This window comes from Vombatus ursinus, unplaced genomic scaffold (assembly GCF_900497805.2).
Source record: "Vombatus ursinus unplaced genomic scaffold, bare-nosed wombat genome assembly UNPS02014821.1, whole genome shotgun sequence".
NCBI classification, from domain to species: domain Eukaryota; kingdom Metazoa; phylum Chordata; class Mammalia; order Diprotodontia; family Vombatidae; genus Vombatus; species Vombatus ursinus.
In genome coordinates, this window is record NW_020954599.1 from 50,715,859 (window position 1) to 50,742,696 (window position 26,838).

Consider the following 26,838-nt stretch of genomic DNA (forward strand, 5'->3'; position numbering starts at 1 on the left):
TATATTTGTATTTGTATCCCCAGTTCCCAGCACGATAGTGGATGCTTAATAAAAACTTTTTGATTGATTGGTTTCAGTAATTATCAGTCAGAGAATCCAAGATGGACCACCTTTATACTAAATTCTTTGTATAGCTAACAATGTTATAATAATAGGAAGGTCGTATAGTGGATAGAGCCCTAGGCCTAAAGTCAGGAAGACCTGAATTCAACTATGGCCTCAAGTTAGTAAATACTGTGACCCTATATGACAACTCCTGTCTGTCTCAGTTTCCTCAACTGTAATAACAACATCTACCTCACAGTGTTGTTGTGAGAATCATGTGTGATAACATTTGTGAAACATTTAGTATAGTGCCTGACACATAGTAGACAATAAATGCTTATTCTCTTTCCCTTCCCTAATGAAGTTCCACTGTAATTAAAGCTTGCTTTATTTTAACTTCCTTTATTAACTTTCTTATTGGTCTGATTCTTATATTGATTTTTTAATTGGCCATATCCGTATGTGGATGCAAATGCAGAAATAAAAGCATATTAACTAGAAATAAGATGTACTAGTGAAAGTTAAACTACCAAATTATGTGTTTTGTCCCATTATACATCTGTATGATATTTTTGTTTGTTTTTAACATTTTTAAATGTTTTTTGTTTTAAATGGTTTTCACTGTCATTTGTTTGCACCCTTTCTGGATATTTCCAAACTCACCACACCCCAGAATTTACCTTTCCATTGTTAAGCAAAAACAGCCACTTCAGTGACCATATCTAATAATGTATGCAATTTTCAACCCTTTTAATTCTCTGCATTCTATACCAAGAACAGGGGTATATGTTACATTATCAGTTTCCAGGGACCAAGGTTGGTTATTACAATTACTCAGAGCTCACCTTCCTTTTAATCTTTTCATTTACATTGCTTTGTCATTATGTATTTTTTCTAGTCCTCCCTTATTTCATTCTTGTGTCATTAAACTCTCATAAGCCAGAAATGAGACTGTGAAAAATAAATGTGGACTGAGCCAAAAGTTTATATTTGGAAATATTAGTACAGCTGCCTAGGATGACAATTTACATAGATCCTAATTCTCAATTAAAGAGAAAATTGTAGTGACTGTCTTTTATGTGCTACCGTCTCAAGAGTTTAAATCTTGAAAACAGATGTGAAATAATTTGTACCCCAATATCCTGAAACTGTATTCAAATTAATTTTCTCTTTCCCCTGCACCCTCACCAGTCAATGTCATTTAGGTCTTTTGTTTGTCTGAATGTAAACTCTCATTTTCTATGTTTGCTTTTGTTTTTGAAACAGAAAGCAGGCTCCCCAACTCACAACTGTATGATAATACAGGACATAGAAAACATCAATAAATTCAAATATTGTTTAAAAAACAAACTCATCTTCAACTTACGTTGAATCACTTCACCTACTAAATCTTTAATAAGACTTGTTAACAGAGAAACTTGAATTATGTTCATTTCATTTCATTGCCCTTTCTCTGGTGGACTTGAAAGTAAGAATTGTTTAATTTCTTAAATTTGTATCTCCAGTGCTTAGCACATTTTCTAACACATAATAAATGCTTGTTGATTGATCAATCAATCCATGATAGTTGATGTGACATATCAGTGTTTAGCTCAGGTGACTTTACTAAGTAATTTGTACATTCTCTCTCTTTATGTTGCACTGTTGATACATGGTCAGTAACATGGTTGACTATGCAAATGTAAAGTTTTTGACCATTCATTGAGAATTTCGTAAAAGAAGCAATTACTCCTCTAGAAACATTTTTTTCTCTCTAATAACTTAGTTTTTTTTTTCTGCAATAAATTTCTTTTGCACCTACTACACTGTTTATTCCAACTTTAGATACCATTGGGTGCATCCTAGATGGTACCCAGACATATATGTTCTCATCCAGCTGGTCATCTCTCTGGTTATAGTGACTGCTAATTCCTGACTACTTTTACTGGGTAAAACGTTCTTTGTCTCATTTACTTCTAATACTGCTAACCTGACTAGTCTTATGTCCTTTTATTTCCTCAAGTGGTATAAAATTTGAAGTAATACTTATTGCCAAATAGTTTTTCTTTCTGTACTGACATTAGTAAACATTTCTTAATTCCTACTTTGAAAACTTTCTGAGTCTTGAAGCTTTTGCCTTTGTATCTTTTTGTAATTACTAACTACTTTTTCTGGATTTCCTTATAAATTCTATAGTAGGGGTGGGGAGCCTGCAGCCTCGAGGTCACATGTGGCCCTCTATGTCCTCAGGTGTGGCATTTTGATTGAATCCAAATTTTACCAAACAAATGTTTGGATTTAGTCAAAGGACCACACTTGAGGACCTAGAGGGCCACATATGGCTTTAAGGCCACAGGTTCCCTAACCCTGCTCTAGAGGCTCAGATTTCTGTGAATTGGCTAATCAAAAGAAAAATTTCATATTTGCTATCTTCCAAACAAATAACTCAGTTCTCATTTTCCATGTTTGCTTTTGTTTTTGAAATAGAAAGCAGTCTACCCAACTCACAACTGTATGATAATATAGGACAGAGAAAACCAATAAATTCAAATACTGTTTAAAGAAACAAGCTTATTTTTGACTTATATTGAGTCACTTCACCTACCAAATCTTTGGTGAGACTTGTTGATAGAGAAACTCGAATTATGTTTATTTCTTTTTATTGCCCTTTCTTTTGGTGGAGTTGAAATAGCCCTTTTTCCCTTTCCCCTCTGCCCCCTAAAAGAGATAATAGTTATAAAAGATATAGATTAATCCACATATTTGATCAAATAGTTGAGAATTGGTCTGTAGACTTTATATTGAGTTTATTATTTGAGTGACTTTGAAATGTTTTTTAATGTATTTAAAGGAAATTAAACTTTGCAGAAATAAAAGAATTAATGTGGATTGATTCATAATGGAGGGAAGGGGAATGATAAAAGAGTAACAGATTTTTTAAGGAAGAATTTTTTTCTGACATGTCTCATCCTGTATCTTTCTGATTTTAAAGAACAGAAGTTTAATTGACATTCAGGAAACTTCTGAAGAAATGAAAATGACTGATAATGCTCTTTCAGTAAGTAAAATTTTTTTAGCTTTCTCTCTTCACCCTTTCTTTTAGTTTATATAAATATTTCAAAATATAAGACTATTACAATTGCAGAATAAACGAGAGATACTGCGTAGACTAAATCAAAACCTCAAGGCTCACAAAGAGGAAGAAGAAAAGACACAAACCTCTGAAATTTGTGAAATAACTGTGAATGAAGACATTAAGGATCATCAGGAAGAAAAATCTGTATCATCAGAACGTAAGAAATGGGAGCCAGGAAGTCAACTGGAAATTCCTCTAGCCAAATTAACAATGGAAGAGACCTTTCCTACAGGTGAGAATAATTATAAAAATATTGGAAATTATCTCATTTTCAAAGCAAAGCAGTTACTTTATGTTATTTATGCTAAATGATACCAAGGGAAATGTGCATTTATTGAAATTAAAAGCAAATGTTCCTCTTTTAATTAATGTACATTTTTGTGCCCATAAAGAACCAAATCAGGGAGGGAAATTTTCTTTTTTTTTTTTAATTTAATCTTTTTCCTCCAATTACATGTAAAAACAATTTTTAACTTTAATTCATTTTTTTTTAATTTTTGAGTTCCAAATTCTATCCCTCCCCTTTCCCATCAAAGTGAGAATGCAAGCAATTTGCTATAGGTTATTTATGTTCAATGATGCAAAACCTGTTTCCATGTTGGTCATGTTGCAAAAGAAAACAGACCAAAAAAAAAACAAAACCAAAAACAAGAAAAATGAAGAAAGTAAAGAAAAGTGTGTTTCAATCTGCATTCAGACTCCATCATTTCTTTCTCTGGAGATAGATAGCATTTTTTCACCATAAATCCTTCAGAATTGCCTTGGATCATTATATTGCTGAGAATAGCTAAGTCATTCATAGTTAAACATCATACAATATTGCTGTTGCTATATACAATGCTCATTTCACTTTGCATCAGTTCATGTAAGTCCAGGTTTTTCTGAGAGCATCTTGCTCATCATTTCTTATGGCATAATTATATTCCATCACAATTATATACCACAACTTGTTCTAGTCATTCCCCAATTTGGCGGGGGGGGGGGGGGCTAGGTAATGGGGTTAAGTCATTTGCCCAGGGTCCCACAGCTAGGAAGTGTGAAGGGTCTGAGGCCAGATATGAACTCAGGTCCTCCTGACTCTAGGGCCAGTGCTCTATCCACACCTGGCCACCCCTGTTTTTTATTTTTTTGGATTACAGACCTAGTAATGGTATTACTTGGTCAAAGAGTATGCATGGTTTTGTAGCTCTTTGGGCATAGTTCCAAATTGTCCTGTTGAGGTCTGAGAGATATAGAGACCCCTCAAATACCAGAGTATAGGACAGGGTCATCTGGAATGAATTCATAGACTCAAGCATTCTTTAAGTCAAGGTGGCAAAGATTTATTGTTAGGCTATACAGCGGGCAGAGATCCTTAAGGAATTCCGCCATGGTAGGCAGACCTCCTTGGGAAACTTGCAACCTAACAGGAATGATGCTAAAGCTTATATAGGAAAAGTAGTGAATTATGTGCCAAGTATGCTAATTAGGTGATAACATACAACCACATCATTCACTACTGGAAACTGGGAAAGGGTTTCCCTAAGTGGGGAGGTGTTTTTGATCTGTTATGTCTGAAACAAGATAGCTTCAGGAATTGACATCTATAGCTTGACCTCTGGATTGTGTACGGCGAGTGTGGGCATGAGTACTTGATAGTTCTACTGGTACAAGATAGTCCTGTTCATACAAGGGAAATTCTACAGAGGTCAGCTTGTTCTTGTAACAGGGCTGAGATAGTTTTTGCCTCACTGGGCTGACTCATGAGCCCCTGCCAGATTTAGGGTCCTTGGACTGGAGGGAAACTGTCAGGGATAGTGTTTTTGAGGCTAGGGAGAAATTGGAGTCCAAGCACAGGCACCCAAGCACCCCATCAGTCCTACAGAATGGTTGAATTGGCATACCACTTCACCAAAAATGCATTGGTGTCTCAATTTTCCCATATCCCCTCCAAAATTTGTCATTTTCCTTTTCCAATCTGATAGGTGTGGGGTCATAACTCATAGTTGTTTTAATTTGAATTTCTTTAATGAATAGTGAGTTAGAGCACTTTTTCATGTGACTGTAGATAGTTTTGATTCTTTTGTCTGAAAACTGCCTGTTCACAATCTTTGACCATTTATTATTTGAGAAATGGCTCTTATTTCTATAAATTTGACTCAGTTTTCTATGTATTCAAGAAATTAGGCCTTTATAAGGGAAACTAGCTGTAAAAATTTTTTTCACAGTTATGATTACTATGTATTTCCTTCTACCCTGTTTTCCCCGTTTATCCTACCCTCTCTCTCCTTTTACCCTGTCTGTTCTCAGAAGTGCTTTGTTTCTGACTTCTACCTCCCTTTATCTTCCCTCCCTTCTCTTATCTCCTTCCTCTCCTGCTTTCTTGTATGGTAAAATAGGTTTGTATTCCCAACTGAGGGTGTATTTTACTGCCATTTTGAGCCAGTTCTGATGTGAGTAAGATTCATTTACTCCCCCCCCCACCTCTACTGTTTTCCTCTCCACTGTAAAAGCCCTTTAGTGCCTTTTTTATGTCAGATAATTTACTCCATTCTACTTCTCCCTTTCCCTTTCTCCCAGTGCATTCCTCTTTCTCACCCCTTTATTTTTTAAAATAATTTTCCATCATAATCAACTCACACCCTTGCACTCTGTCCAATATATGCTTCTTCTAACTGCTCTAATAATGAGAAAGTTTTTAGGAGTTACAAGTATAATTTTCCCATGTAGGAATGTAAGGAGTTTAACCTTATTGAATCTCTTATGATTTCTCTTTCCTGTTTACCTTTTTGTGTTTCTCTTGAGTCTTGTATTTGAAAGTCAAATTTCTATTCAGCTCTGGTCTTTTCATCAGGAATGCTTGAAAGTTCTCTATTTTATTGAATGTTCGTTTTTTCCCCCTGGAAGGTTTATACTCAGTTTTGCTAAGTAGGTGATTCTTGGTTGTAAACCTAGCTCTTTTGCCCTCCAGAATATCATATTTAAGCCCTCCAATCCTTTAATGTAGAAACTCCTAAATCTTGTGTTATCCTGACTATGGCTTCACAGTATTTGAATTGTTTCATTTTGGCTGATTGCAATATTTTCTCCTTAACCTGAAAGCTCTGGAATTTGACTGAAATATTCCTGGCAGTTTTCTTTTTGGGGTCTCTTTCAGGAGGTGATCAGTGGATTTTTTCGATTTCTATTTTACCCTCTGGTTCTAGAATAGCAGGATAGTTTTCCTTGATAATTTCGTGAAAGATGATGCCCAGGCTCTTTTTCTGGTCATGACTTTCAGGTAGTCCAATTATTTTTAAATTGTCTCTCCTGGATCTATTTTCCAGGTCAGTTCTTTTTCCAGTCAGATATTTCACATTTTCTTCTATTTTTTCATTCTTTTGATTTTGTTTTATTGTTTCTTGATGTCTCATAAAGTCATTAGCTTCTACTTGCCCAATTCTAATTTTTAAGGAATTATTTTCCTTTTTTTAAATAACAAATTTATTTATTTTTAGTTTTCAACATCCACTAAGATTTTGAGTTCCAAATTTTCTCCCCATCTCTCCTGTGTCCGCCCCCCCCAAGACAGTGTACAGTTTGACATAGGCTCTAAATGTACATTCATATTGAATCTATTTTCATATTAGTCATATTGTAAAGAAGAATTTGAACCAATGGGAAAAACTATGAGAAAGAAGAAACAAACAGAAAAAGAGAGAGAGGAGGCAAATAATATCCTTTAATCTTCATTCAGACTCCATAGTTCTTTTCTGGATGCGGACAGCATTTTCCATCATGAGTCCTTCGGAGTTGTCTTGGATCCTTGCATTCCTAAGAAGAGATGAGTCTATCAGAGTTAGTCATCTGACTTGTCAAGGCTGTTACTGTGTACATGTTCTTCTGGTTCTGCTTCCTTCAGTCAGCATCAGTTCATAGGTTTTTCTGAAGTCTGCCTGCTCATCAGTTCTTTTTTTTTTTAATTTATTTTTAGTTTTCAATATTCACTTCCATAAGCTTTTGAGTTCTAAGTTTTCTCTGCCTTCCTCCCCAAGATGGCTTGTAATCTGATACAGGCTCTACTTATACATTCTTATTAAACATTTTCACATTAGTCATGTTGTAAAGGTTAATTAGAACCAATAGGAGGAACCACAAGAAAGAAGAAACAAAACAAAAGAAAAAAGAAGAGCTAATAGTATGCTATTAATAATAAAGCTAATAGTATGCTTCTATCTTCATTCAAACTCCATAGTTATTTCTTTGGATGTGGATAGCATTTTCCATCTTGAGACTTTTGGAGATGTCTTAGATCCTTGCATTGCTGAGCAGAGCTAAGTCTTCAAAGTTAGTCATTGCACAACGTGGCTGTTACTGTGTACAGTATTCTCCTGGTTCTGCTCATTTCACTCAGCATCAATCTATACAAGTCTTTCCAGGTTTTTCTCAAGTCTGATTGCTCATCATTTCTTAAAGCACAATAGTATTCTGTTACATTCATATACTACAACTTGTTCGGCCATTCCCCAATTGATTTGCATCCCCTCAATTTCCAATTCTTGGCCACCACAAAAAGAGCTGCTATAAATATTTTTGTACATGTGGATCCTTTTCCCATTTGTATGATCTCTTTGGGATATAGAACTAGAAGTGGTATTGCTGGGTCAAAGGATGTGCACAGTTTTATAGCCCTTTGTGCATAGTTCCAAATTGCTCTCCAGAATGGTTGGATCAGTTCACAACTCCACCAACAATGCATTAGTGTTCCAATTTTCCCACATCTTCAGCATTTATCATTTTCCTGTCTTATCATGTTAGCCATTCTGGTAGGTGTGGTGTACCTCAGAGTTGTTTTGATTTGCATTTCTCTAATCAATAATGATTTAGAGCATTTTTTTATATGATTATAGATAACTTTAATTTCTTCATCTGAAAACTGCCTGTTCATATCCTTTGACCATTTATCAACTGGGGAATGACTTGTAAGGAATTATTTTCCTTAGTGAGCTTTTGTATCTCCTTTTCCATTTGGCGGATTCTACTTTTTAAGGAGTTCTTTTCTTCAGTAAATTTTTGTATATCTTTTTCCATTTGGCCAACTCTGCTTTTCAAGGTATTCTCTTTATTGAATTTTGTGCCTCTTTTACCATTTGGCCTATTCTGTTATTTAACATGTTATTTCCTTCAGTATTTTCTTGCACCATCTTTACCAAACTGTTGACTCCTTTTTCATGATTTTCTTGCATCATTCACATTTTTCTTCCCAATTTTTCCTCAACCTCTCTTATTGGAAAATTGTTTCACCCTGTCCTTTTGTGGGCTCTACCCCTACAAAATTTGTTTTGGGCATTTTTTAAAGTTTGGAAGGGTTTGGGGACAGCTTGGGTGAATCTCTGCCTTTTCTCCACCATCTTGGTTCTGCCTCCTAGAAGGAAAATTTTTATAGAAAAAAAATAATTTTTTATCTAATCAGCACTGAGAAAACACTTAAGGGGGGAATGAAGTTAATTATTTGCCAAAATTAAAGTTTTTGTAGTTGAATATTTAAGATGGATAATGCCGTCTTTCTTTTGATTAGCCTACTCACAGAAATCTGAGCCACAGGAGTTTATAAGGAAATCCAGAAAAAGCAGTTAGCAAGTACAAAAAGATATGAAAACAAAAGCTTCTAGAATCAGAAAGTTTTCCAAGTAGAAATTAAGAAATGTTTAGTAATGTCAGTACAGAAAGAAAACTTACTTGGCAACAAGTGTACAAATTTTGAATAGTTGGGGAAATAAAAGAATGTATTCTTGGATCCACCGCCTTTGTACTTTGGTGGGGCTGGTCTTGTGATTTCATCAGTGTAGGGAGCTCCTGGCAGGAAATTCCTTCTGCCAAAGGAGATTGTCCCTAGCTCTGCAACTGAGAGAAGTGGTGATATGTTGGAGGAGATGGGACAGAATGGTATCACTTGAGCAAGTAGAGGTGTTAGCTTTGGTAAGGAATAAACCTACTTCATCATGTGAGACAGAGGTGAAGGAAGAGATAGTGGCAGAAGGCACCTGAGTGATAGGAATGAGGAAGAGGAGAGAAGAGGGAGCTCATGATGAATGCCCTCAATTTTTTCTGTAAAATATGATGCAGGGCTCTCACCTGAGATTGTGGGAAGACAGGAGCAACTGAGAGTCTCACAAAGTTGCTGGTGGCCCTGAGAAGTTCAGTGACTTACTCATGATCACAATCATATAGACAGTTTGTGAGACTTGAACCCAAGTCTTCCTGACTCCAAGGTCAGGCTCTCATGAAAGCAGACTAGAATTTCTTTATTCTTTAGATGGTCTTTGTATGTTCCTTTTGATAAAAAATTCATCATTTTATTACCAACCTGATGATTAGCATCTCTAAACTTACTTAGCCTGGTCTCCAGGCAACAGACATGTCTATCACTGAGGTCATACTTGATAAATGCTTGTTGATATAATTTAGCAAAAGGAACATACAAAGACTCTATTTACTTTCCAATTCTCTCTTCCCTTAACCTTATTCTTTGTTTACAACATGACCTCTAATCCCTCAACCCCTCAATTCTCTCCCAAGCCATCACCTCTGCATTAGCCACTCTCTTTTCTTTTCCCCATCTTGACCCCTTGGAGAACCAGTTCAACTTTATACTGTCTTCTTCTCTTGAGTCTCTAGCCCCTTCCGTTTTGCTCTACCAGGATTACTCTCACTGTCTGCTGCTGCTGAATGAAGGTGGAGAAAATCACTTAACCATTTTGACAGGGTCCACTACAAATTTATATTACACAACCTTAACTGGACCTTTACTGCTGCTGGGCAATCTTATACCTCCCTTATCAACTCACTATCCCACTCTCCACAGAGACTTTCATCCCTTTGTTTTCATCTTTCCTCAAACCTCTCATGGTTCCCCTCCTTTTACTCTCCCAGCTAAGCACCTTACATCATATTTTGCAGAAAAAATTGAGGACGTTCACTGTGAGCTGCTTCTTCCTCATCTCCTGTCACTCAGGTGCCACTTTTGCTACTATCTCTTTCTTCACCTCTGTCTCACATGATGACGTGGGTTTACTGCTTACCAAAGCTAACACCTCTACTTGTTCAAGTGATACCATTCCATCCCATCTCCTCCGGCAGATGGTCACCTCTCTCATTTCAGTCTCTGTCTATTGACTAATTCTCTGCTGCCTACAAACATGCTCATGTCTCCTCCACCCTGAAAAAACCCTCACTTGGTCCCTATATCTCTGCTGACCTCCAATCTTGCATCTCCAGTTGTCTTTCAGACATCTCAAACTGGATGGTTCAGTAGGCATCTTAAAGTTAGCCTTCCAAAACTGAACTCGTTATCTTTCCCTTTACTACCTTTCCTATTTCTGTAGAGGACAATACTGTCCTCCTAGTTCCTCAGGCTTGCAACCTAGATGTCATCCTCCACTTCTCACTATCACTGACTCCTCATATACAATCTGTTGCCAAGGCCTTTGCAACAAACTCTCAAATACATCTTCTTCTCTCCTCTGACAATGCCACCCCCCTAGTGTAGATCCTCATCACCTCATGTCTGGACTATTAATAACCTGCTGGGGTCTCTTCCCATTCCAGTCTATTCTCCATTCAGCCACCCAAGTGATTTTCCTAAAGCTCAGGTTTGACCATGTCCCCATTCCATGCCTCCTCCCTTCCCTCCATTCAGTAAACTCAAATGGCTCCTTATCATCTCCAGGATCAAATATATAATCTTGTTTGGTACTCAGAGTCCTTCATAATAACCTTGCCTCTTCCTAATCTTTTTATACCTTATTTCTCTCCGAGTACTTTTGGATCCACTGATACTAGTTTGCTTCCTTGTTGTTCCACAAAGGACACACTCCATCTTTTGGCCCCAGGCATTTTCTTTTGCTGTCCCCCATGCCTCAAATGCTCTCCCTCCATTGACTTCCCTGGCTTCCTTCCCAAATAAAATCCCATTTGTTTACTGAAAGGCTTCCCAAACCACTCTTAATTCTAGTGCCTTCCCTGTATTAATTATTTCCTCTTTATCCTGCATATAGGGTTTTTTTTTTTAACTTATTTACATGTCATCCCATTAGACTGTAAGCTCCTTTAGGGCAGGGACAGCCTTTTGCCTTTCTTTCTATCCCCGGCACTTAGCACGGTGCCCAGTCCATGTTTATTGACTGACTGAGATGAGGAATGAGAGTTCCAGATGTGGGAGACAGCCAAAAATGCACAGAGTTGGGGGATGGAATGTCTTTTTCAAGCTACAGCAAGAAGGCCATATTCTTTTCTATAGATTTTGCTGTGAAACACCCATGATTACTTCTTAATTGAAAATTTTTAAGTGACATTTCATTTAAAAGGTATCTTAGTTTTCCTTTATTTTCTTTAGTTGAAGATTTTCCTTTGGTCTCCATCTCCCAACCTTGTTAATCACCTTTTAAAAACAAATCTCTCTAAATGCACTATATAATATGAACATTAAAAATAAATAAATAAACAACTGAGTTGCTGGCTTACAGTCAGCCGTGCAAATGGTTTTCTAATCTCATGTTATAATCATTTCATAGTGAGCATTTTGTTATAACCATTTCAATTTCCCCTACTTCTTTTGCTCTGTAGAACTTACAGTGGGACATGTTATTAAACTAGACATTGAAGGATCTCCAAGAAGAGCCTGGGGAAAAAGTCCAACAGATTCTGTTCTTAAGATTCTTGGAGAAGCTGAACTACAACTTCAGACACAATGTTTGGATGAGATAACCCTTAAAAATGGTAAAATGGAACTAAATATTTTTAAGTGAATGTTTAATATTGGTAAAAACATAAACGTGACTAAGACTGTATCATTTACAAAAAGGCTTTTAATATCAGTTTTCTCTTCAGGTGGTAAAAGTGATTGTGATTTTATCTTAACCTAGGAGGTTAAATACATGTGAGGATATCTGTGATCCAATAAGAAAAGGAAATGAAAAAAGTAAAATGAAGTCTGAAAAGTCATGTCATAGGATAGAATTTGTTGGCAAAACAAGTTTTGTTTTTGTTTTTTTAAAATAAGAAATGTGCTGTCTGCTAGTGGTTTGGGTAGTAGGTTTATTACTAGTTGATAGAGTGTAACAGATAATATCTTAGAACCATGGTTTATCATGTTTTTCAAGATGCATTTGTAAAATATGGTAATTCTGGTTTTACAGTGCTGTATTTATAGTAAGGATGACCTGGATTCTGGGATCCTATAGTAAGGATGATCCTGTCTCTGACATTTAGCTAAGCTGTGTGACCATGGGCAACTCACTTAACTTCTCTGAGCATTGATTTATTCATTTGTAAAATGAAGGTAACACCTCACAGAGTTATTGTGAAGTTGAAATAAGATAATGTATGCAAAAGGATTTGCAAAGTTGAAAATTTTATAAATGAGAGTTATTATTACTAATAAATAGAGAATTGTAGTTGCAAGTAGTGCATATAAGTCAGTAAAAGGAAGTATGCCCAAGTTTTCAGAGCTTCTCACAGCTAGATGAAGAACTCAGTTCAGTGCATCAGTTTAGATACCAACTATGTGTCTGGCACTAAAATAGGCAAATATTAAATACCTGCAAAAATAAAAATAATCCCCCTCTATTGGAGGGAAACAATGCAAACACCAGTTATTCAGTAGAGAATATACACAAGGTGATTTTTGGACAGGGTGGGAATGCTAACAGTCTGTTCACACAGAGTGGTCTTCAATAAAACCAGGATCCCCTATGCCATGCTTGAATAATTTGCTTGTACTCATTTTATTGGAGAAATTTTATTATTTTTTCTAGAATATATTAGAAAAACTAAAACCCATGTAAATTTTAAAAAACCCAACTCTACACTATCCATTATTTGAAATAAATGAAAGCATAGCAAAATATTATACATACACATAAAGGTAATTGATTCTGCCTACTTGAATCAGAATCAGTGGGTTTTCTTTATCTCTTTTTAAAATATATATAGTTTTATTTTCCAATTAAATTTTTAAAATTTTTTAATATTCTGTTCTTCAGATTTTAAGTTCCCTATTCTCTCTTGCCCCCCAGTCCCTACCCCACCCCTTGAGAAGGCAAGGAATATAATATTGATTGTACTCGTGAAGTCATGCAAAACATATTTTCATATTAGCAGTGTCTCAGAAAAGAAAACACATATGCACGTGTACACACACATGTGAAAAATAAAGTGAAAAAGTATGCTTCAATCTGTACCCAAGTTCATCAGTTCATTCTCTCTGGAGATGGATAGCATTTTTCATCATGGGACTTTGGAATTGTTTTGGATCATTGTATTAATCAAAGTAGCTAAGTTTTTTACAGTTGATAATCCTTGGAATATTGCTGTTACTGTGTACAGTAGTTTCCTGATTCTGCTCACTTCCCTCTGCATCAATTCATGTAATACTTCTGGGTTTTTCTGAAAACATTCTGTTCGGCATTTCTTATAACACAGTAGTATTCCATCACAATCATGTACCACAAATTGCCCAGCTATTCCCTAATTGATGGGCATCCTTTCAATTTCCAGTTCTTTGCCACCACAAAAAGAGATGCTATAAATATTTTTGTACATGTAGGTCCTTTTTCTTTGGAATCAGACCTAGGAGTGGTATTGCTGAGTCAAAGGGAATGCAGTTTGTCCTTTGGGTATAATTCCAAATTGTTCTCCATAATGGTTGAACTAGCTCACAGCTCCACTGGCAGTGCTTCAGTGTCTCATTTTTTCCAAATTCCCTCCAGCATTTATCATTTCTAATAGTTGTGAGTTAGTGCCTCCAAGTTACTTTAATTTACATTTTTGTAATCAATAAACATTTAGAGCACTTTTTCATATGACTATTGATAGTTTTGATTTCTTCTTCTGAAAACTGCCTGTTTGACCACTTATCAATTGGAAATGATAACTTAGTTGAACTCACATGTCCCCTCTTAATGAAAATTTTACCTTAATTATTTAGAACCTTAGTTTCCTCAACTATAAAATGGGAATAATATCGATAGCACCACCACACAGAATTGTTGTTGAGCCCAAATGAGAGAATATAAGTAAAATACTTTGCAAACTTTATAAACATTATATAAGCATCAGTTATCTATCAATCAGATTTTCTTCCCTTGCTTTTAGCCTACCCTATGACCGAAGGCATATAAAGTTTTCCTTGATTTGTGAAGCATTTTTTCTGTGGTGTTCAAACCTCAAACAGGCAACTTTCAAGCACAGATCTTCTAATTAGTCTCCAAAATTTGCTATAAGAGGTTAACTAAGATATTCCTAGATATTATTTTTCAGAAAATCTTAGGAAGGGGGGAAGCATACTTTCCCTCTCCACATTCTAACATATGCCTTAGCTATTTTTTGTGCAATTCAAGTACAATTGATGGTATTTCTACAAATTAACTACTTCACTAAGAATTATACAACCTGGAACATATGAAGTATTATACTAGAGTCTAGTCAGGATAACCTATTATTAGCAGCACCTTTTAAAAACTCTAAAACATGATTAGAAATAAAATTCAAGACTTTTATAAAACATTTTTTCATGGCGGGGGGTGTTTCCACAGAAGCCTGTGAAGGAAAAAACTCCAAAACCTTAGCCATGGAGAAAAAAGAAGTACAGTTTGTTCCTGTTGATATAGATCCTTCACCTGTAGTTAATAAAGCTGATATCAAAGCCTCTCAAGAGCTGAAACTTAAGGAAGCAGATGAATTTTTACAAATGGCATTAAAACCAGTTATGATGGAAGAAAAATTAGAAGGTATGGTTCCTAATTGTTTTTTGTTTTTGATCTAGATCTTTCAGTGAATGAACAAGCATTTGTTAAGCGCTTACTATGTGACAAGCACTTTTTCCTAAGCCCTAGAAGGACAGATATAAGTAAAAAATAAAATAATCCCTGCCCTCAAGGAGCTTATAGTAAGGGAATAATATAATTTCCTCTAATAAGGGAAGACAGGACATAAAAGGAAGGTAAAAAGAGAATGGAGAGGAGGAAGGTATTCAGCTCGGCACAGTGGAGATCCTGAAGAGGAATGAGACATGGTGGGGCCTGAGTTCTTTCTTAAATGGATGTTCTGGGAAGAACCATCCAATTAGAAGGAGAGACCACAGGGGCAGAGGGTCCTTCCAATGTGTAAATTCCAAAGATGGAGGGATCTTAAAAGATGAAAAAGTTTCTGCATCTGTAATTTCACATATGGAGCTCCCAGTGAGGAAACTCCTTCTACCAGTACAGATTGGAGATTAGTGATTTGTAGTCTTAGAGATACCTGGTATCTTAGAGTTGAAGTGCCTTGTTCAGGATCATCCAATCAGTACATGTCAGAGATGGGACTTGAACTTGGGTCTTCCTGATGTTGAGACTGATTTTCTAGCTTCTATACCACACTCCCTCTCATGGATGCTAAGTATTCTTAAATAAACTAAGATTTAACTTAATCAAAGTTAAGTTCCATGTTCAGAAAGACCTGAATATGTTAAGTATAAAAATTCATGATTAAAATTTTATACAAGTGAAGAAATTCTAAGTTTTGGTTCCCAAAATAACATGTTGTGTTCTGTGGTGTTCGGGATTTCAATAGAACTAGGCATTTTTTCCTTCATAGTCTGTATGATCTTGTGGTCACATTTATGGCCAACATTTATGTTCAAACATGTTGTTGGAACCATAACCCTGAATTGCCTGATTCTAGCATTTATGGAATTGCCAACCACAATATTTTTATGATCATTGTTTATTGTTTTTTTATTTCTTTGTAAGAAGTGATTATGAAATAAGGACAAGACTTTCAAACTTAGACATTTTTCACTTTTCTGAATGTGCATATCTGCAAAGACACTTGGTATATGATATAGATAATGAAATAATGTCTACATCAAGCCATAGCACTATAATTCCTTAAGCAAGATTTCATAGGTTAAACCATAGAAATTTACTTCTTTTACTGTAACAAAATGGCTTGAATTTTTTTTATATAAATGGTAATGTAATTCAAGAATAAAACTTTATATTATGGTAGGCAAACTTTCCATTTGCTCAAATTGTTCTGGTTATATTAAAACAAGGCTATATTCCCTAGTGTTTAGAGAACAACTCAATCAGGGACATAGTTTACTTCATTCTTATCATTCATTTGTTTATTCTATGACCATTGATCAGGCCCTGATATGTGCATATTGTTATTTTGCCCTAACCTTCTTTTAAGTTACCTCTCTACTTTTTTTATGGCTGCCTCTTTTTTTTTTTTTTTCCAACCTTACTTCATTTCAGAAATACATATAATTTTTATGGCTACTTTTTTTTTTCAAACTTCATTTCACAATTACATATAATTTCACTTTTAAGTTTCTCAACTATTTTGCATTTCTATACTTTCGTTATATTCTCATGACATTATAGGACTATATACAGAAAAAACTCTATTATAAAAATGGTAAATGTGTGAGAGAATTCCAAACCAAATGTATTATGAGGTCTATATCATTTCTGTCCAGCTCAGTCACAGAAGACTTTTTGGAGGAAGTGACATTTGAGTTGAACTTTAAAGAGTGAGTAAGAATTTAACAGGTTAGAGGAGGACATTCAGGATGTGGAGCTGTCCAAAATAAAAGTTATGATTTATTGTTTTAGGTTTGAACATAGGATTGTGGTAGAAAGGAATCCTGCTAGTTATTGAAATGGCATGGTCGAGAAAGTAATAAGTAAAAAGAGAAAGTAAAGAAATGAGTATTGGAAGTATCAGAACGTTTATATCTAGCTTTAAAAGATACTGCCTGGGCAAGGTTTTAAGAAAGGAAATAGAAAATTTATTGGCAGGGAATAACTACTAATAGCACTTGGGTGGACCGGAAATTAAAAGGAAGGAGTTCTAAGTAATTTTATGGGACTTAATACCTCATCTGTGGGGGAGAGTAAAAGAAATAGTGAAGTTTGATAATTGTAGAGAAAAAGAAAAACCAGTAATTTTGAATAGAGGACATATAATGTCCAACGATAGTAGTTAAATCAATCAAAGAAGTAAAAAATTAGTAGCTCATTGATTTTTGTCTGCTTATTTCTGTCTCTCTAAGGATAATCAGTTAAATTCCTTGGAATCTACATACTTCACAGAATTACAAAATTTGAGAATTAGAAGGAACCTCAGTAGCTGTCTAATCTAACTCATACACTAAAGAAATCCCCGTGTTAGTGTGTCCAACAAGTGATCATCCAGCTTCAGTTTGAAGATCTTCAGGAGGCAATAGGGGGAGGGGAGACCATCTTTTTAAGTAGCCCATTCCAATTATGGACCATGCTAATTTTAGGATATTTTTCTTGATTTGCAAGAATAAGGGGCCAAATGTAATGAGTCTGGTCCCTCCTCCATGTAATAGCCCTGTAAATATTTGAAGACAGATGTCATATTTCTCCTCACCCCAACCTCCTCTAATCCCTTACCCTGACTCCAAGTCTTCTACAGACTAAACATGTCCAGTTTCTTCAATCTTTATGTGACATGGACTCAATATTCTTCACCATCCTAGTTGCGCTTTTCTAGATACTTTCCAGCTTATTAGCTTCTTATCCTTCTTAAACTATGACGCCCAAAACTGGACACAGTACTCCAAATGAGGTCTAACAAGGGCAGAATACAGTAAAGCTATCATCTTCCTGTTTCTGGAAGTATGTTCCTTAAAGCAGCCCAAGACTGCATTAGTTTTTCTGGCTACTACATTATTACATATTGAGTTTGCAGTCCATCAAACTCTCATTTCTTTTTTTTTTTCTTTTTGGTGAGGCCATCAGGGTTAAGTGACTAGCCACCCAGCTAGTCAGTTTTATATGTGTCTGAGACTGGATTTGAACTCAGGTCCTCCTGAATCCAAGGACGGCGCTCTATCCACTGCACCACCTAACTGCCCTTACCAATTTCTTTTTAAGAACAGTTTCTGTCTCTCAATGCCTCTCTATCCTGTACTTGTAGAGTTGATTTTTTTTGTACACAAATGTAAGACTATCTAATTAACCTTACTGAATTTCATCTTATCAGAGTTAGAATATCAAGATCCTTCTGGATACTGACTCTGTTATTTGCTATATTAGCTACCCCCTCCCACCCTTGTCATATGAAAATTTTATGAGAATAGGCTGTTTATCCAAGTCACTGAGAAAAATGTTAAACATTACAGGGCCAAGTACAGATCTCTGAGATACTATACTGGATCTCTTGCCACAATGATATTGAACAACTAACAACTACTCTAGTCCAGCCATCCAACCAGTTCTGAATCCATCTGATTTTATCATTGTCTATCTATCAGTTATTTATCATTTATTGAGCATTTATTTTGTATCAAACAGTTAGCACAGTACTTACAAACACAAGTAAAAAGAAAAGCAGCCCATGTTGTCAAGAAGCTTATATTCTAAAAAATGGAAGACATCACTTAAAAGGAAGCTGGAAAGTGAGCGTAAGGGGATATAATGTAGGAAGTGTGCTGGCATTCTGGAAAGGAATGGAACGTGACTGGCCTGAGTCCCCTCTTTAGATAGAGGTTCTGTGAGGAGGCATCCAGTCAGGAGAGACCACAGGGGCATCAGGTAATTCCAGTGTGTTTAGTACATATGTTTCTGTCTTTTCCACAAGAATAATAGCTAATTAATCAAAAGCTTTGATAAAATCTAGATTAAATTATACAGTATTATACAGTAGATGAAGTATACAGTATTCCCCTGATCCACCAGTTTAGTAATCCTGTCCAAAGAGGAAATGAGGTTGGTCCGGCATGACCTGTTCTTGATAATGCCATGCCGTACAGTCAAGCTCCCTGATGTATTCACTTTCCTTTTTGGAAAGTCAAGATATATGCCCTTCTCCAGTCACATTGTACCTCTTCTGTTTCCCATGATCATTCAGATATCACTGGTAATTAGGTCAACCAGTTCTTTTATAAGTCATTTGGATCAGGTGACATGAATTACTCTCTCATTTTTCTTGGGTGCCAACTCCCCATTAGCCATTTTCATTCTGTCATTTCTAGTGCGAAGATCATTCTTCTTTGTAAAGAAAACAAACTATATTAGAGTCAGCTATCTCTGCCTTCTCTCTGTTATCAATTATCATCGTCTCATCCACTAGTAGCAAAAATTCTATCCTTTCTTTGCTCTTTTTTTTCTTCCAATATAGCTCAAACAAATTTAAAAACCCAAACAAACCCTATCTGTTGTCCAGAGCTTCCCTTGCTAGCCTCATATCATTCTGAGCTTTTAGCATTCTTTACTCTACGTGAATGCCATGCCATATTTTTCCTGTTACACGACCTTACTTCTAACTTCTCTGTGTATCTTTTTTTAATCTAAATTGGTGAATTCCACGTGCATTTTTTCATAAAAATTCCATGTTTATTTTGTCAGAATTGATTCCCTTTGTGTCTTACGAATTTTATTCTTGAAGTGTTTTCCATCTTTCTTGGGCTAACTTCCCATGTAACATTTTATTCCGTGGCACTATCTATCTTTCCTCTGAATTTTTTGTAAATCTACTTTCATCAAATCTCGGGTGCATGTCAGATTTTGCCTGTGTTTTTTCTGGTCTTTGTCACAAACTTCAGGATGGAGAATTATCACTTCCCTCCAAGATTCTCATTGTTTTCTCTCAAGTTCCTTTCTGTTAATAAAAATTAGAGTGAGAATAGAATTTCCCTTGAGGATTCGTTTGCCTTTTGAAGTGTATAAAATTATTACCACAAGTAAAGAAGTTATTAACTGCTCTGCTTTTGTCCAAGAGAGATCTTCAGCAAATATCTGGATAATTGAAGTCTCCAAATACACTTTCACTGCTGCATGATGCCTTCGCGTCCATTGTAATCTGTTTCATGAACTCCTTTTCTATTCCCCCTTTTCGTCCAGGTAGTCTACAATGTACTCTGTGACAAAATCATTTCTGTTTCTCCCTCCTTTGACTTTCCCCTAAATGCTGTCTATCATGCTTCCCAACTCTGGTTTTTGAACTTCCTCACATGAGTATATCTTCTTGATATGCAAATCTACTACCTTCTTCCCATTTTATGTTCCTGTTTCTTTTAAATTTAGAGCTATAATCGAGGCACATGTTTCATCCCACCAAGTCTCAGTGATATATATTTGAGGTCAAATTTGACCCCCTTCAGTAGGCCCACTAATTTTTCTTGTTTGTCACCTAAACATTTGAAGCTATAGGTTTTACTACTGGCTCCTTTCTTGGATTTTGCCCCCTATGAATTTATAAGTGTTCCAGTTGCTATTCTTCTTTCTTTGTGCCTAATCTATGTAATATCTAACTTGGGAGATGTATATACACAGTTTTCTCCCTCCTCCATCCTTCATAATTTAAAACCCTTTTTTAAATTTTGAAACAACTGGCAAATACACTCTTACCCCTTTTATCTGGCATACTGCCTCTCTGGCCAAGAATCTTTCAACTTTACATAGTAAACTGTTATCTAGAAATTCAAGTCCCAGTCCAATATATGTACCCAGTGGTATATGTACCACTTGCTTAGTCAGCTGTTAACTTCCATAATTATTTTTCTCTTTGGTATACTTAGTCTTTGATGGTCAAGAATAAGGAATATATGTCCAGTATCTTAGTGGTCTTCCATTGCTTGCCTAAGACTTTATAGTCTTTGACAATGCTTTGTAGGTTCCCTTTTAGAAGTGTCATTTGTGCCCAGGTGAATCACTGTAAGTGGACAATTGCCATTCTGTTTTGATAAGTTTTAAGAAGTTCTTTTATGTCTTAGTTAAATGTCCAAGAAATAAAAACAGATCTCTCTTTTGTTATCTGGTCAGTCAGTCAATTAAGTACATACTATATACTAGGCATTCTGCTAAGTGCTTGGGATGCAAAAAGAGGTAAAATACAGTCCTTGCCCTCAATGAGCTCACGGTCTAATGGTCTAATGCTCATGTATTTGAATTTAAGATGTTCACTGGACATCCAGTTTGAGCTGCCTGAAAAGTAGTTGGAGATGTGAGATTGGGGGAGAGTAGAGAGATTCAGGCAGGAAAGGCAGATTTGAGAATCATCAGCATAGAGATGGTAATTAAATTCATGGGAGCTGATGAGATCACCAAGTGAAATCATATGAAGGAAAAGTGAAGAGGGCACAGAAATGAACCCTGAGGGACACATGTGTTTAGAGGATGTGATTTGGAAGAAGAGACATAGGAGCAGTCTGATTGGCAAGAAGACAACTAGAAGGGAATGGTGTCCCAAAAACTCAGACAAGAGAGTGTCAAGGAGGAGAGAATGATCAACAGTGTCAGAGGCTTCAGAGATTGCTAAAGAGCAGCTGTGTTAGTACTGAGCAGAGAATCACCATTTCCCAATACTCTTCTTTTCTCCCTCTGCACCTCACTGGATGATCTGACCTGAAAGCTTTTGTGGCTGTGTTCTCTCATTATTGAGTCAACAAACATTTTCTGCTTCCTCAGAGTAGCTCTCTCTTCTTTAAGAGCTTCAATCTGTTTTTAAAACTTTAGTTGGGGCGGGAAGGTGGGGTGGGTGAGTGGAGCCAAGATGGTGGAGTAAAAACAGGGACTCACTTGAGCTGTCCCCCAAACCCCTCCAAATACCTGTAAAAAAATGACTCTGAACAAATTCTTGAGCAGCAGAACCCACAAAAAAACAGAGTAAAATAAATTTCTAGCCCAAGACAACCTGGAAAGTCATCAAGAAAGGTCTGTTGCACTGGGCTGGGAGAGCAGCACAGTCCAACTTGGGCCATGCCAGCACAGACCAGGCCCAGCAAACCTGGAGCAGGCCTTAGGGGATTGAATCACTGGCAGCTATGGTGGTCTCCAGACTTCTCAACCCATAAATGCCAAAGAAGGTCAGTGGGAAAGGTCTGTTGAACCTGAGTGAGAGAGGAGAGCAGTCCAGCCCTGGTCCTAGCATAGCCCCAGGGCAGTGGCTACAGCAACAGTGGCTGCTTCCAGAGCTGTCAGCCCACAGACAGTAAGGGGATCCAACAACTGATCAGAAGGAGATTACAGGGATCTCTTTGCTGGCACTGAGGCAGGATTCTGTTGCTTTTCCCATACTTGGATCTGGGTGACAGTCCTAGGTGGCAGTCCTGGGGCGAGGAGGAGCATTGGCATAGCAGAGCTTGAGGTAGCAGTGGAGAGGGAACCCTTCTCACAGTTCCAGGGCAGAAAAGAGTGCTTGTGGTCACTCACAGACCAGAGCACAGGCCAGGAGAGGAGTAAACACCTCTCCTTAGATCATACCACCTTGGAAGGGCTGAAAACTTACAAATCCCTAGAAGTATCTCTGAAAACAGCTGCACAAAATCCCTGAAGCTTGGGACAGTATACCCTACACACTGGAAGCAGAGCCCTATCTTAACAAAGAGTTACAAAGTTAAGTAATTGGCTGGGAAGATGAGCAAACAGCGGAAAAAAACTCGACTATAAAGTCTTACTTTGGTGAAAAGGAAGATCAAAACATACAATCAGAAGAAGACAGTAAAGTCAAAGCTCCTACATCCAAAGCCTCCAAGAAAAATATGAAGGTGTGAGGCCCATGGAAGAGCCCAAAAAGAATTTTGAAAATCAAGTAAGAGAAGTAGAGGAAAAATTGGGAAGAGAAATGAGAGGGATGCAAGAAAAATCATGAGAAATGAGTCAATAGTTTGCCAAAGGAGACCTAAAAAAATACTGAAGAAAATAACACCTTAAAAAATGGACTAGCCCAAATGGTAAAAGAGGTCCAAAAAGCCAAAAAGGAGAAGAATTCCTTAAAAAGCAGAATTGGCCAAAGGGAAAAGGAGGTCTAAAAGCTCACTGAAGAAAATACTTCCTCAAGTATTGGATGGAGCAAATGGAAGCTAATGACTCTATGAGAAATCAAGGAATTATAAAAGAAAACCAAAAGAATGAAAAAATAGAAGACAATGTGAAGCATCTCATTGGAAAAACAACTGACCTGAGGGAAGGCATAAGAATTAAGAGGGATTGGGAAAAGCTTCCTATAAAAGATGATATTTTCAGTGGATCCAGGAGAGATAATTTAAAAATTATTGGACTACCTTTGGCCATGATCAAAAAAAGAGCCTAGACACATCGTCTTTCAGGAAATTATCAAGGAAAACTGTCCTGGTATTCTAGAACCAGAGGGTAAAATAGAAAGTGAAAGAATCCACTGATCACCTCCTGAAAAAGATCCCAAAAGGAAAACTCCCGGGAGAATTATAGCCAAATTTCAGAGTTCCCAGGATCACTTACCCAGCAAAACTGAGTGTAATTAATGAGGGGGAAAATTTGATATTCAAAGACATAGAGGAATTTAATGCATTCTTGAGGAGTCAGAGCTAAATAGAAAAACTGACTTTCAAATACAGAACTGGGAGGAGTGGAGGCAGAGAGTTGAGGGGTAGGAAGGGAGAGGGATGGGGAGGAGGTGACTCAAGCATTTAGACAGGGGATTGTGGGGGAAAGCAGTGACTTGCTTGAGCTCTCCCCCAAACCTCTCCAAATACCTATAAAAAATGACTCTAAACAAATTCTGAAGCAGCAGAACCCATAAAAAGACAGAGTGAAACAAATTTCCAGTCAAAGACAGCCTGGATAGTTGATCGGAAAGGTATATCACACCGGGCTGGGAGAGGAGCGCAGTTCGGCATGGGCTCGCAGGCCGCAACAACCCTGGAGCAGGCCTCAGAGGGCTGAATCATGGGCAGCTGTGGCAGTTTCCAGACTTCTGAACCCACAAACACCAAAGACAACTTGGAAGGTCAGTGCAAAAAGTCTGGGACTGAGGTGAGAGAAGGAGCTAGATCTCAGCTGCCCCCGGGGCGGTGGCTGTTTCCTGAGCTCTCAGCCCACAGACTGAGGGGGAGTCGAGTGGCTGATCAGAGGGGGATTGCAGGGATCTCTTGCTTTACTGATGCTTGGTTCTGGGTCACAGTTCTGAGGGGCGGTCCTGGGATAAGGAGGAATGCTGGTGTGGTGAAGCTTCTTGTGGCGGTAGAGAGAAAACACCTCACCCCTTATCATAGCACCTTGGAAGAACTGAAAATTTTCAGGTCCCTAGAAGTATCTCTGAAAACAGCTGTACAAACCCCCGAAGCTTGGGACAGAACATTCTCCACATTGGAAGCAGACTTTTACCTTAACAAAGAGTTTAAAACTCAAGTAATTGGCTGGGATCATGAGTAAGCAGCACAAAAAGAGTCAGACTAAATTATCTTACTTTGGTGACAAAGAAGATCAAAACATACAACCAGAAAAAGACAACAAAGCCAAAGCTCCTACATCCAAAACCTCCAAGAAAAATATGAATCAGTCCCAGGCCTTGGAAGAGCTCAAAAGGGATTCTGAGAAGCAAGTAAGAGAAGTAGAGGAGAAACTGAGAGTTTTGTAGACAGGGGATTGTGATGCTAGTGTGCCAGAAGATGATTTGCCAACAGACTAGACAGTGTTACCAGAAAGCCATGAACAGGAAGGAAGTGCCAGCAGTTGCTGAGAAGGTGATGGAAAGGAAAGAAAAGAAATCCTGGGGCCTGAAGCTCAGGCAGAGGAAGCTAGATGTGCAGTAAAAGAGTAAAAATTGTATTGGTTTGATGCCTGTGCACATCTGGTCAAGAATAGGGCTCAAGCCAGCACAGTGCTCCTCCCGTCCTCTGTCGGCATTACCACGCTATCCCATGAAGCCTCAGATATGGCAGAAGATTGAAAACAAGCCCTTGCAACAACAATTTCCAGCAAACCAAATTAAAATAGAACTTGTGGATTATGAATTCAAGCCCATTGTGGTTACTTCAGGAATCAACTGTTCAGCCCCTTTGCGGAATGGGGTTTTCAGTGGTGGTAGTGCCTTACAGGCTACCATTTCTCTTGAAGGTGTGGTGAAAGCTATTGTCCTCCCAACAGTAGGTTTGATGTCTCCCGTAAGTATTAACTTGAGTGATATTCAAAATGTACTCAAAGTGGCGGTAGATGGTAATGTTATGCAGCAAGTTTTGGAGAACAGTCATCCTGATCTTGCATCCAAAGATCAAGAAACAATCAGCTTGCCAGCCATACTACCAGGTGGTCATTCCTTCATATCTGCTATTAGTCTTTTGGTTGACCAGGATGGAACAACCAAAATCATCATCAACTGCCTTGAGCAGCCTAGTCAGCTTCAGGTTGTTCCCCAGAACCTGAAAAAAGAAAACTCAGTTCCCGCCAATAGTTGCAAAAGTGAAAAGTTGCCCAAAGACCTTACAGTGAAGTCTGTGAAGGATAAGCATTTGGGGGGGGGGGGTGATGACGTCACTTGCCTTCTGTGTGAGGACTGCCCAGGAGATCTGAATGCACTTCCAGAGCTAAAGCACTATGACCAAAGCAGCCTGCTCAGCCCAGTGCTCCCAAAGCTGAGAAGTCCAAGCCCTTTGTCCCGGCAAACCTTGGAGAAGGCCTCCTGTCTCCCATTCAGCCACCCCTAAAAAACCTTCTGTCTCTCCTCAAAGTGTACTGTGCTCTAAATGCACAGCCAAGAGCAGAAGAGCTCTCCAACATTGCAGATTCAGTAAACCTGTCCTTGGATGTAGTGAAAAAGTAGTTTGAAAAGATACAAGCTGGAGAGATTTCATTTCAGCCTTCAGAACCGTCCTCCCCTGAATCAGGCAAAGAGAACATTCCTGCCAATGCCAACAATCCACCAGGACTTGCCAACACCAGTGAACCCCAAGACAGCACACGACTTCAAAGAGTCCCAGTTGACAAAGTCTCCCGTTTTGCTGGCGGGGTTAGCTCTGAATGGCTCCAGAAGTCACACATCATCCCCATCACCACTAAACCTTTCTTCATCTTGAAACACACAGGATTACTTGTACATGGCAGAAGGGGTCCCCAAAGAGCCACAAGTCGAACCATGTTACCAAAGCAACCTGGAGAATTGTTGGAGAAATCCACCGTCACTGTTGTTTACCAGGACAATGTTTATTCTGTCCAGGAAAAGCCCTTGAACTTGTCATGTGCAAAAAAGGATCCACCAAAGGACAGTTGTGAGACAGACTCAGACCCAGTTGTAAATGTGATCCCACCAAGTGCGAACCCCATAAATAACGCCATTCCCAGCGTCACTGCCCAGTTACCTGCAATCGTTGCCATTGCTGACCAAAACACTGTTCTATGCTTACGAGCACTTGTTGCCAATAAGCAGACCATCCTGATTCCCCAGCTGGCATATATGTATTCTGCTTAGTCAGCCCCTCCAGTCCAAGAGCCACCTGCAAAGATGACCCAGCCAAGTGGAAATCAGGTTGAAAGGCAAGACACTAGCTCAGAAGGAGTATCAAATGTGGAGGATCAGAATGATTCTGAGTCTGTACCATCAAAACAGAAAATGGAATGTATCCCTATGATTTGTGTGATAAGATATTCCAGAAAAGTATTCATTATTAAGACATAAATGTGAACGTACAAGTAAACAACCTCATGAGTGCAGTATCTGCAAAAATGCATTTAAACACAAACATCATTTAATTGAACACCTGTGACTCCATTCTGGGGAAAATCCTTATCAGTTCGACAAATGTTTGCCTTGTCAATGAGAGTGGGTAAGGAGGGAGAAAGGAAGAGAATTTGGAACTCGGAGTTTTAAAAATGAATGTTGTAAAGTGTTTTTACATGCAACTGGGAAATAAGATACACAGGCAATGAGGTATAGAAATCTATCTTACC

The 26,838-nt window shown here is 37.7% G+C and overlaps 1 protein-coding gene across 16 annotated transcripts in view; it reads left to right on the top strand.

Moving 5' to 3' along the window:
• The window catches only part of NEK1 (NIMA related kinase 1), a 161,944-nt gene that overhangs the window by 104,807 nt on the left and 30,299 nt on the right, over window positions 1-26,838 (top strand). For all 16 annotated transcript variants that reach the window (XM_027837316.1, XM_027837314.1, XM_027837319.1 and 13 more), the window contains 4 exons: window positions 3,017-3,082; window positions 3,170-3,392; window positions 11,744-11,896; window positions 14,713-14,907. In XM_027837316.1, coding sequence (XP_027693117.1) covers window positions 3,017-3,082; window positions 3,170-3,392; window positions 11,744-11,896; window positions 14,713-14,907 — 637 coding nt within the window. The remainder of the gene's footprint in view (window positions 1-3,016; window positions 3,083-3,169; window positions 3,393-11,743; window positions 11,897-14,712; window positions 14,908-26,838) is intronic.